Source organism: Poecilia reticulata, chromosome 20 (genome assembly GCF_904066995.2).
Source record: "Poecilia reticulata chromosome 20, P_reticulata-male-v2, whole genome shotgun sequence".
NCBI classification, from domain to species: domain Eukaryota; kingdom Metazoa; phylum Chordata; class Actinopteri; order Cyprinodontiformes; family Poeciliidae; genus Poecilia; species Poecilia reticulata.
The window spans coordinates 2867868-2880042 of record NC_088849.1 but is presented as its reverse complement, the minus strand read 5'-3'; the positions used below and the strand labels follow the sequence as shown (position 1 = coordinate 2880042).

At 43.4% G+C, this 12175-nt stretch overlaps 1 protein-coding gene across 1 annotated transcript in view; it reads right to left on the bottom strand.

Annotated features, from left to right (window-relative positions):
• Positions 1-11790, bottom strand: part of zeb1b (zinc finger E-box binding homeobox 1b) — a 63002-nt gene extending 51212 nt beyond the window's left edge. Inside the window, exon 1 of the mRNA XM_008438430.3 lies at positions 11544-11790. Within this exon, the coding sequence (XP_008436652.1) occupies positions 11544-11601 (58 nt within the window). The 5' untranslated portion in view covers positions 11602-11790. The remainder of the gene's footprint in view (positions 1-11543) is intronic.
• Between the last annotated feature and the right edge of the window lie 385 nt (positions 11791-12175).

The window sequence follows — 12175 nt, the reverse complement described above, 5'->3', positions numbered from 1 at the left end:
CAGGGAGACAGGAGGTTTTCCTTGGAGATCTCTGGATCAGAACAGAGGAAAGAAAACTCATTCCAAAAGAAAAAATAAATAAATAATGAGAGAAAGTTCACATTCGGGTCAGAGTTAAGGTAAAGATTAGTAACATTCTCAGCAAACTACATTTGACAAACCAAGTCACCGCCGGATAAAAAAAGTAAATAAATAGAGAAAAACAAAGTCTCCAACCATGTGACTCTCACGGGGTAATCTCATGGGAGCACCCCCCCTCTCAACCCCCACCCCCTTGAGCTCCCCTGATGGACTGTAACAACAGGAAGTCGGCCAGGCCTGCATCATCCTACCACACCCACAGATAACCGCCCCCCCTCCCTCACACTCTCTACCTTCTAACACAAACACACGGAGGCCGTCCTGGTCACAGATACCTCACCGGTCCCGGGTTAATCCCTTGGATTGCATCCGGTGTGAGGCAGAGTCAGTAATGGCACAGAGCCCGCCTGCGACAGGGCGGAGTGGGGGGGGTCGAGGTTGAAGGCTGGCAGCGAAACAAGAAGAGGCCGAGGTGGGCAGGAGGGGACTGAATGGCCCTTGTTTATCTAGGTCCCTATGGGCAGTCAGGACACTGCAGTGAATAGGAGCCAGTTAGCAGCTATGGCATAATAAGAGCAGGGGGGGGGAGGTTTGGGGTGATTGGGGTGATGGGGGCTGGGGGGGATCATTGAAATTCAAGGCAGACTAATGTCGAGACAAACCACCCCTGCCAGCTGGGGCAGAAACTTAAAGGAGAAGGAAAGTGTTTCCAGATGCTAACAAAAGAAAACTAGCCAACAAGGTTTATGGGTCATGAAGGTAATGTAAAGTAGTTTACAACACCTAAACTGAAGTGATCTGCTTCAGACATCATCAGTCATGGAAAATTATTAAGTAGTGCTTATCAGTTGTCCTTTACAGTGACCCTGTAAAAGTGGGGAAACTTTGTTCAACGATATTGTGTCTGAGCCGGTTAACACTATTGTTTTATACCACAATTTTAAACAGTTATTGGTTTTAGTTAAGCTTTTTTTTCACTTTGTGCAGAACATAGAGAAAGGTGTTATCTGTTAGCATGGAGTTTGCATATTCTCCCAGAGCATATGTGGGTTCTCACTGGGTACTCTTGACATCTTCCCAAAGTCCAAAACAATGTCACCCTGTGATGATCTGGATGAATTGATGATTTCTCTTGAAGGTATACAACAAAAAGATGGAATTCAAAATAGATTTTTCTAGTCTTGTTGTCATGAGCAACCACTAATTATTAATATTATACTATGTCCACTTAGCAGGCAAGTATGACCCATATCTGATTTTTTTTTTCCTTTTGTCAGTATGTGACCTGTATCTGACTTCTTTGCAGTGGTCTGAACAGCCCAATTCTGATCTTTTTCCCCCAATCCTATCTGACTTTTACATCACCTGACTACACATCCAAACAGCTCCTCTACAGAAGTTGCAGTCAATGCTCTAGAAAATGCTGTTTTTAGTTGTGCTTTCTTTTTTCTTAGCTTTCTTTGTATTGTTATGATCTTGTGATGACATTGTTGGCTACCATTGCTCAACAATTTCAAAATCGATCCATAGACGGCAGCGTCCATTATTAATTATTTCTGTACACAAGCGCACTGCTGTATGAAGTTCATACATTTATTTAGTAGTATGGAATGCCCATTCAAAATAATAAAAAAAGAATTTCAGCGAAAAATTGGAATTGTGTTAAAGTTGCTTTGGACGCAAAGTTGCTTTGCGTCCAAAGCAACCACAGAAGCGTGGCAAAGGTGATACCACACTTCTGTGCAAGAGGTGACAATCAGTAAGAGTTTTCTGATTTTAAACTAGCTTTAGCATCTTAAATAAGAGATTACCATGTGTGTAGTAATGCTAACAGCTAGCATTACTACAATGATTCATGTATGTATTCCTTAAAACATAAAACTCTAACACTAAGATTGACAGGATACCAACATTTCCAATTCCAGTTTGTTCCAATAGTTGTTGAAAAGTCCAAAAGGTGAAACCGAACAACTTTGCTTTTCTCCGTTTAGCTCATTTAGCTAATTTTTTCTGGGCCTGAATGAATCTAAGCTATCTCTTGACAAGAAAAAGAACTCGGGTTTCATCACTCCTTAATAATCAGAGATACACAATATATAGGCATTAACATAAGTATCTGCTGATATCAGCCATTTTAACATGGTTATCAGTTCAATAAATAAAGCTAGGTTGATATTATTAACTGATGTAATCCATTTTGTGGCTGTTTGTTTTGTAGGTGGAGTGGTCATGTGGTATTTATTTGGTCATATGACAGTGATAGTGATGCAGCACAGGATTGTGGGTAGTTTAACTGAAGCAGAGAAGCAGGTCAAGTCAGTGAAGTGGTGTTTTTTCAAGGTGTCAAAAGGGTGTTAAAATATATAATAAATATATTTTCAGTAAATATCGTTTATCAACCATAACAGCAATTGTATTATTGAATATTGATAATGCCCAAATTTTCATATTATGCATTCCTAGCAATATTATCCATAACAAAGAGTGTAGTTGTCTATTGTAGCAGATAGCAATTAGTAAAGTGCCGTTCATGGAACGCAGAAAGATTAGATCAAGTGGCTCTTGATTCGAAGCCTGTCAATAAAACAGAATTATTATTATTAATAATGGAAGATTACTTTACAAACACTGGGAATAACAGGTGTGTTTCTGTTTCAAATTAAACTCAAGTTAAACCAACAATTTTGTTTTAATTTTGACTTGTTACCATGAATCTGTAGTATTTTCTTTACCATATCTAAAAGGGCAAGTTCTTTTTTCAAGGCTTTCATGTTTTGTGCCCCCCTCGGTTTGTAGTTTCCACAGCCCCTGATCCTTGATGAGGATCCCTAAATAGGCTGCCACAGGTGCCGGGGGGCCAGCCGGGTGAAGGAAGGGGTCGGTGAGGGGATTGGAGGGGGGTGTCCTGGATGGGAGCAGGTCTGCAGGAAGCCTCTTGTTTTCACAGAGATAAAGGGCTTTCAGGTTGCATCCTGGGCCGTAATCTCTCACGCGCTTCCTGGTTTTGTTCATGGTGAGGTAAGAGAAAATGACAAACTAACCTTCGCCCCGAGAGGCTGATCGATAGCTTCTGATGAGGCAGGATGTCTGCATGTGTGTGTGTGCGTATGTGTATGTGTGTGGATTTGAGGGGCAGAAAATGACAGACACAGAGTGCCAGTTTCATTTTGAACTTTGTTCATTAACAGGCCTTGATCAGAGGAAGATTTATGGCTTCATTTATTCTGAGTGCTGCTTCATTACTGATGAGGATTGTAAAGGTGTGCATAGAAATTCTTCTCTGACCTCTTCAACTGCTTTTAGAGCACAATTAACATTGTTCCAAGCTCTTACATCTTAATTACAGAAAAGATAACACTCCTTCCTTCAAATATAAATCCCCACTTAACCAGTCACTTAGAGCTGGCCTTGGGTTTCCTAGAGATCCATTTAGTAAAAAAAAATTTGCATAGACGTTTTATGGATAAGTTAGCCTTGAGGATAGCGGGAATCTCAGAAGGACAGCATTCACATTTTTTAGTGTTTTACTGTTCTGAACATCTACCCCACCCAGCTGGGGGAAACTTTCAATCGTCCCGTCTCTCCTCGCTCTGGCTGCAGTGCTGGCTTGCTCATATTTTTTGTCAGGTGTTATTTATGAGTGCTGTATAGCTGAGTTGCTGCATGCCTTCAGCACCTGCTGCAGCCAGAGAGCCGGGGCCGAGGCAGCTGCCGGGGATAGAAATGACGGGACTCTGGAGATGGAGATGCAGTGGCATAGTGGGAATTCATACTGGGACAAATGCATGTGTTTACTGGTTGCACCACCGACGATGAGTGTTGCGTAATGTCGGAAGGCAACATCGTTAAGAATGTTGTCTGACTCTGAACAGGACGGCCGTGCTTCAACGACATGTTGGCAAACGTTTTAAGAAAGAGGAGGTAAAGAAGGTGTTGGTGTGTTTTGCCTAGAAACACCTGAATGTTGGTAGGGGGTGAGCTAAGCCAGGACAGGTGTGCTTTATGATGTAAGACCTACATGTGGGTTCAGCACATCAAAATCTAAAAAGTATAACTGTGACAAAAGGTATGTAATAACCAATAAGTCTTATTCTGAAAATTCCCCCCCGCACGCCCAAAAAAGAGTATGACACAATTGCAAACCAACTAAGACATGGACATCCAGTTCAGGTGACAGTAGCCCATGCTAACTCTGAACTCAGTTTGAACCCGTCATCACTAAGATGGAAACATGGCAGTAGCAGCGTCATGCTGTGTGGTACTCTTATTCTGTAACCAGCACTGCCAACCGTGTCTAAGTAATTTCTATAACCATACTTCCAAATAGGAGTGCACCAATTGCAGTTTTCTGGCTGATCACTGATCTTTAAAAAGCCTGACCTGGTCTAGTTAAAAAAAATACATTTGAAATAACAGAAGACTAACTTAAAAGTAACTTTCCAGCAAGATAGGAGCTTGTTTTAAGAAAAATAATTCCTTTAATATTGATTTTATTGGTAAATTATTTCACTTATAACAAAACATTTTCCCATAAGTGAAAATACTGCTAATGGAACTAGTACTTTTTTAAAATCAATATTAAGGAATTATTTTCTATAAACAAGCTCCTATATTTGCAGAAAAGTTACCTGTAAATTAGTTTTCTCTTATTTCAAGTGTCCTAAGATATTTGAAGTAGAAACTATATTTTGTGTTTTTGTAGTGTTCACAGTAGAGCGAAAGGGGACAGTGGGTGAATTTCAGACCTTTGTGGAGGTAGACAAGATTGATTTCTCATGTGGCCAATTGCTGATCACCAAAAATTTGGCAAATCGAGCCGATTTATTAGCCCACAGATTTGTCAGAGCACCTCTACTATCTAACATTATCACATTAATCCAAAAGTTTTAATATCTTGCTGATTTAATGAGTTGTATAATTCTAGGTCTAACTACAGTATTTTTTCTGGGGTGCCTCCATCATTCTCCCTCTACCTTTGTGTAGTTCCATGCGTGGGGGACCTCAATGAATCACTCATGGGTTAAATGGGGCAAAGTGGATGCTGCATGCTCCCCTCCCTCTTGGTTCAGCCTGTCCATTCTTCTCTCATTAATCCTGTGTGGATGTTTATCCATGTTGACATTCAGCGTCGCAGTCGGCGTTCCCTCTGTCTACCAAACACAGTGACTAAGGGTTTTCTTTTTTCCCCTGCAGCAGCTATCATTAGGCCTGGCTTGTTCAATAAGTTTCCAGGACGGAGTAGTGAATCTGTTAGTCACTGCGGCCCCTGGGACGTCACGGCAACGTTGTGCAACTGGGATCGGGATGTGAATATGAATGTGTGGCCCCTCAGGAGGGCCATTATCAGTTCTGTGTGCTATGGAGAGGAAAATCAATACGGTCATCATAAAGGGCTGGCAAAACTCCAGGCTAGGCTGTTTTCAAAGCGCCAGGCATGACAGTGGATTAGTCTTCATCTCCTGTCATCTCGTTTCATCGACGTAGACAAACACGCCGTGAGACCACCGTAAGGTCAAGCCCATCTAAAAGGCATGAGACATCCAGCATGTAATGGAGGTAAGACTAAAGCAATCAGATGTTCTGAGCTGGAGCTACAGCAGAGGGTTGTGATGGGAAAAGCCCCTCGCCGTGCCCGCCTTCTGCCTATTGTGTTGGTCCGGTCTTTTTCATTAACCGCTCCATTGAGGACCTCGAGCAGGGTGGAGACAGAGGGGGTGGTCACGACGTGGGGACAAGGAGGGGTGTGCAGACAGACCCGGAGGGGCCACCAAACACATGATTAAAACACACATCAACACACTGCGCACACATATTTATCTCCGCACGGATGGCAATTTGAACGTAATCTCTCCCTCAAGTACACATGCTACTGAGAGTATCTGTCAGGGAAGGACTGAGGGAGGGAGCTGGTGACTAATATTGGTTTAGGGAAAACATATAAGAATAAAAAGATGTCGTCTCGCTTGTCTCCTCAGTAAGGAGTCCTTTCTGCTCATTTGGTTTAGATTACACAGGTAACTGAGCGAGGATCTTTGTTTAGGGGTCAGCACATCTTTCTGGACCACCAGAAGCATGTCGATGTAGATGTTGTGTCACGCCAGGCAGGCAGCTCCGATTTCTACGCCACCAAGATGATTTTTTGCACTGTGAAGGGGGGTGGGCTATTTACGTGGCTATTATGGGGTGACTGTGTGAGTGTAAAAAGGGGAGGAGGATTGGGGGGCAACGGTTAGGTATATGGACTGTTCCGAGAGCTGAGGAAGCACAGGGAGCCTCACATGTACAAGCACTAATCATAAACATTAGCTTTGCTAAACAAAACTTTTGAAGAAGTTCAAAAGTTTTGAAGAAGTTTTTGTTTAGCAAAACCCTTTCATAAAAAAGAGTTACCCTAACCCTTCTTTATCAAATGTAAGCAAAATTGGAGTGGTGTCAAATTTTAGCAGTTGTAGGATTCCTCTTTTGTCTTTGGCTACGTGCCATTTCTCCCGCTAGCGCTAGACAGGGGTCTTTGTTTTGGTTGTATTTACCCAGAATGCCTTGCTCTGTAGTTCATTTCCTGCATTTGGGGTGGTCTTTGGTCTGCTTGGAATTCACATGTGCATTTCAGTTAATTTCAATCAAGCTAAGATATATGTTTTTAAGCGGACCAGAGTTTGCTTTTTTGGTCCACCTCATAGTTCAAAGATACATTCACACCTCTCCAAACGAATCGGACATTCTAGACAAATGAACTAAAGTTTGATTAAAGTGAACTAAACGGGGCTGGTGTGAATGCACCTTAAATCAAATTTACAATCTTGATTTGGCCAGTCTTGAAAACACATGTTCAGATGTTTCCATCTGAATGAGTTTTTAGGAAAAATGACTGGGGGAAACTGTCAGTCTTGCAAAACTGTTGTTGCTTGTGAAGATGTTCAAATGGTGTGAATGCTTTTGCATGGCCATGTAAACATGACAGATTAAGAGCCCTGGATGGGACTGTGTTGATATTCAGGTGGAAGCCACAGTCACATTGAGCCCTGCAATGCAAGTCCTCAAGAGGCTTGGAGACTGCGTGAGAGAAGGATTTAAAAAATTCTGCAAACGTTCCACGGATTCCACCCTCACAGGGACCTTTGCAGAAAGAATGGGTCATATGCAAATGGCGTACACAGTGTGGTGGAGAAGTTTCCCACAAGCTGAGTGTGAAAAGGGCTCTCCCTCCCCATGCCGGGCCTGCTGAATGGTCCTTTTCTTCTGCCGCTCAAAGTGTATGAGGTAGAGCAGGCGAACTGCAAAGGTAACTAGGCTCTTTCTCCTCAGGCTCCCCCCTTTACGAAAGCCCCCAAACTCACAATGGTTCATTTAGCCATTCAGCCACACAAACCCCAATAAAGCACATCCGAGCGCAGTTAAGGGGGTTACTGAAACTGACTCGGGGTTTAAACCTCCCTCTTTATGAAGGGAGAGCACCTTTTTATAGGCTAATGCTCTCCTCCTCCATGGGTTAGCTAATCATTAAGCTGCCTCCGCAGAGATGCCAGTCTGCTCGTCCATCACCCTGTTTGACCAGGAAACCTTTTCCCATCTTCACGGATTGATGAGAAACAACTTAGAGGCAACACATAAGAGTGGATGGCTTTGACCGCGAGATGCAATGAGTTGCATATCATACGTCGCATCTGCCAAAGCAGACGCTTCCCCACTTGTCACCTGTTGTACGCCCCCTCCCTTCCTGCCTCCCCCAGCCGCTGTTCCTCTGCAGGGCAAAGGGAGCTCCCACTTTAAAAGAGGAGGGGTCAGAGAGGAAAGGAAGGGAGTGCAGAATCCCCCCGTCATTGAACAGACTTAAATACAAACACAATTGGACATGCTGGAAGCCACACAATGGCACAGAGGGGGGAAAGTGAAGTCATACTCTAAGAACGCATGGGTGCCCAGGTCAGGGGGCAATCAGCCACCTCCCACCTGCCCCCCTTAGCTACTGTGTCTTAACCTTCCCTCCCTGCCCACCGCCCCTCTCTATTCTCCAAAATAAAGCCCTTGCTCTGGAACGAGGGGAGCGAAAGAGAGAGACGGAGAGAGCACTGAGGCACTGTGGGGGATTTTCTTCTTACTTGGCACTTTCAGATGCGGCTCACTGAGGAAGTCACTGAAAAGCTGAGAGATAAATGAAAAATTTCCTCCTCTGCCAAACTCCTCACATGACGGGGTGGACCCCTTAAATGTAAACAGATGTCTTTTAGAAGGCAGGAGTGGGCAACCTCCTCCTCCATAGTCCTAAAGGTTCCCCCTCACCAAGGATACACCACTGTCTCTCACCGTCCTCCCTAAAGCTGAGATCAAGCTGAGACTTAGGTGGAGCGGAGTTTCACCACTGGTAACCATGCTCCACACCGTTACATAAATTTTCTTTTTTTTAAGTCCCAGTAGGTTTTCACTGTGTGTGTAGATGTCAGGAAGAGATGAGATAAACATCTTACTACATTCTTCTAGGCAAAATTCTGTAACTTGTCAAATACAAGAACGACATGCAGGTGAAAAAGTCTCCTAGAACAGACGCTTGTTAACTGAAAAGTAGATTTGCAATTAAGGTCCCACAGCAATACTTCGAGTTTTATTTAGGAATATCCATTTTTATGTTTTCCACAACATTTAATAGTTTTCCAGACTTGTCATTAGTCTGTCAGACAATTTGTGAAGCAGAAATCGAGAACTACATTAGGAATGTTTTTAGGGGTGCACTGTAGTTTTCTGAACAATCACCTATATGGAAAGCCTGACCTGCCTGTTCCTATTTGCAATTCTTTTTGTGTGAAAAGTTGCTAAGTTGGGAACTGTTTGGCAACTATTGTTAACCTCGTCTGGATAAGGGCAGACGAGACCTGGTGGGCGGGTCTGTCTCTCTTATAGCAGAGCAAAAGGGGACAGTGGTTGATTGTCAGACCTTTGCAGAGGTAGATAAGACAAGTGGATAAGATTGGTTTCTTCCATGAGATAACCCAAAATAAGCAAAATCGGGGCCAATTTATTGGTGGAGCTCTAGAAGGTATGGCACATATTTCTAAAGTAGTCAGATTTCAAAATGAAAACCACAGAAAGTAAGGAAGATGGATAGATAATGGATAGAAGGATTGAAGGTAGGATGTATGGATGGATGCACTGCTTAGAAAATGGGATGAGAATCAAAATATTTTAAAAGTTCAATTTTCTTTTTTCTTCTCCAGCTTGGTAAAGTACATTATAAGTCAAACTCCACATTTTTCCAGAATCTTGTACCTGGCTGCATAAAAGTGTGGAGAACTCTCTAAAAAAGAGCAGTCCAGCCTTGTTTATTTTTGCAAAGGATGTTAATGCAGGGTGCATTCCTCTATTCCCAAATTGCTGCATTAAATTACCGTTGCAGAGGATGGTTGCTGCTCCCCATGGAGGAGGGGAGGGGAGGTCCGACTGGGCGACGAAAGGGGAGGCGACTGGAAACACCTGTCGTCCTGCAGGCTGTTAACACCTCTCTGTTTACAGTCCGAGAATGGAGCTCACCTTGATCTCAGCCCCTTTGTGTCCCCCCTTTTGCCAGGCAGGAACCTGGCTGAGTCATTGCCCGTAAGGACCCAGACTAGTGGCATATTTAGAACAAAACAAGATGCTTAAAAATGGATGAAATGACAATAAGGACCAGAACACTTCACTTAAATGCAGGGAAGTTGATCTACATGACAGATTGTCAGCCTCTCACAGAGGAGGGGGGAAGTCCTAACAGCTCTTTGAAGCAAAAAAAGGGCAAAGCATCAGAAAAAGGCATCTGTTTGGTCAAAAAAGGGGGACTTTGCATATCAATAGAGCTCTGTCAATATTCTGAAAGGTTTAATAAAACACAGTTAACTTAAAGAAAGAGGTGCAAGAAAGAAGATCTAATAAAAAGTTTTAAAAGATTCCGTACGATGAACAAAAGATAGTTTTAAAGCCCCCATTAAGAGACAGAAATAGTCAAATATGACAAGAAAGGAGTAAAAACAGAGCAGAAAAACAATCCTAAGTCTTCTGCTGCTGCTGTCCACAGAAAACTTCCAGGACAGCCAAGCCCGCAACACACAACACCACGCGGTCGCATTTTTCCCTACCCACGGATTACTGTTATAGCAACATGGGCTCACAGTGAGTGAAACAACACCGAAACAGCTGCGTTACCTCAGTTCCTGTGAGTTACACCCGGCGATACAGGCCAACGCATGCCGGACAGAAAGATAGTGAACCCCTTCGATAAAAAACAACTTCCTCCGTCAAGTAAATTCATGGGTAATAAAGAGCAAACAATGGAAATTTTATATTTATAGCACTTATTTTAATATTTAACACTGGTGTTACACAAATATAACTTAAAATCCCCCAAAAGCTACTAATATCACACCTTTTAGGTAAGCGTAGTCACGTAGAGCTTCACAAATACATAAATCGGCTAAATGTAGCGAGAACAGAAAAGAAAAGGGAAAACTGAGCGCGTGTATTGGTTCGCTCGGGTCCGTGGTCCTACGAGAATCAGGATTCCCGTCGCGCGACAGGAGAGGATCCGCTCTCCTTATATGGGCTGCGCTCAAACAGCGCGTGAGATATCCCTCGCTCTCCGGAACCCCGGTCACCCCGTCCGTGTTTTCTGCTGAGCTTTCACTCCATACTTTATCATTTCAACAATAAAATAAAAGTCACTGAATGAAAACACTTTTCCGAAACAATGTGAGCAAAAATGCAAATGAGTTCGAAACAATGACAGCTCAAAACCAGCTTTAACACGAAATAGGTGTTTTTTCTTCTTAATTTGTTTTATTTAAAACGCAACTGTGGTGTCGTCGATAGGACTAATATAAAGCAGCCGAATGGAAGGCAGAAACGAGGCAGTTTGTCCGCCTCTTGTAGCTCAGCAACAGCCTGTACCTGCTCGGAGTGGACTAAATAAGAGCGGACTAAACAGTTGTATTCCTATTTGTTCCGGCACAACAAATTTCAAAAGCGTTCCAAAACAAACACCTGGTTAAATGTAATGTTGTTTCTTCACCCAAACTGTTTTAAGATAACCATTGAGGAACAACCAGGTAGCGTTTAATCCCGTTTTCCAACAGAAACAGGTCCGAGTTTTACGGTGGGCTTCCTAACTCGACAAAACACGGTTAAAATCAATGAATGCTCTCTGGTTTCTGGTGCTAAATGTTTATTCGGCTGAATAAATGAGAGTAAAGTGAGCAGAAAGAGCCGCTGCGCTCCCAGCGCTGTGAGGTGCGCGTATAACGGTCCCCAGTGCGGCGGACCGCTAGGCGGAGGGGAGAGTCGCGACCCAGGTATAACGGTACACCACACCGCTACTTCCCACCACTTTCAGCGTCAGAAAAACAGCGCTCACACACTGCTGAACTTTTCGGTCAAATTAGCCGGCGACAGAAGAGCCTCCGGAGAGGGAAAACTCCTCGTAGGAAGTAGTTTTTACTCACCGTTGGTCCTCCTCGGGTTCGCCTGCTTTCTGCGCTTACACCTGGGGCCATCCGCCATGATCCTTTCGTTGTGTCTAAATGCTGCCGGAGAGTCACCTCCTCTCTCACCCCCTCTCCCCCTCCTCCTCCACCACCACCTCCCTCGCTGCCTTCACCTCCCCTTCTTCTCCGCACCTGGTTTACGACAAAAAAGCTTTACGGCATTACCTTCCCCTATCCCCCCCAGAAACACGTTGAATGCGGGAGAGTAGAGGGGCTGTCTGTGTACTGTTACCTGCCTTACTCTCTCAGTGTACGTCCTGTGTGTATAAAACACACTGTAACAATTTTTTTTCAAGGTGTAGTTCTGCTACCTAGTGGTGGTAATAGTTTTGAATTGTTAATATAAAAAAAAATAGCCAACCCCCCCCCCCCCCAAAAAAAAAAACCCTGCTAAACTGGGCTGGCCAAAAGTTGTATGGGGCCCTAAGAAGAAATTAATTTGAGGCCACACCTCAGTTTAGTACACCTTTCACAAAAGCCATATTAAATTCCCAATACTTTATTTGTTTTTTCACATTTTGGACAATCCAGATGATTGTTCGTCTAAATACCAAGTCATTTTTACTTAACATTGTGATTTGGAAAAAATT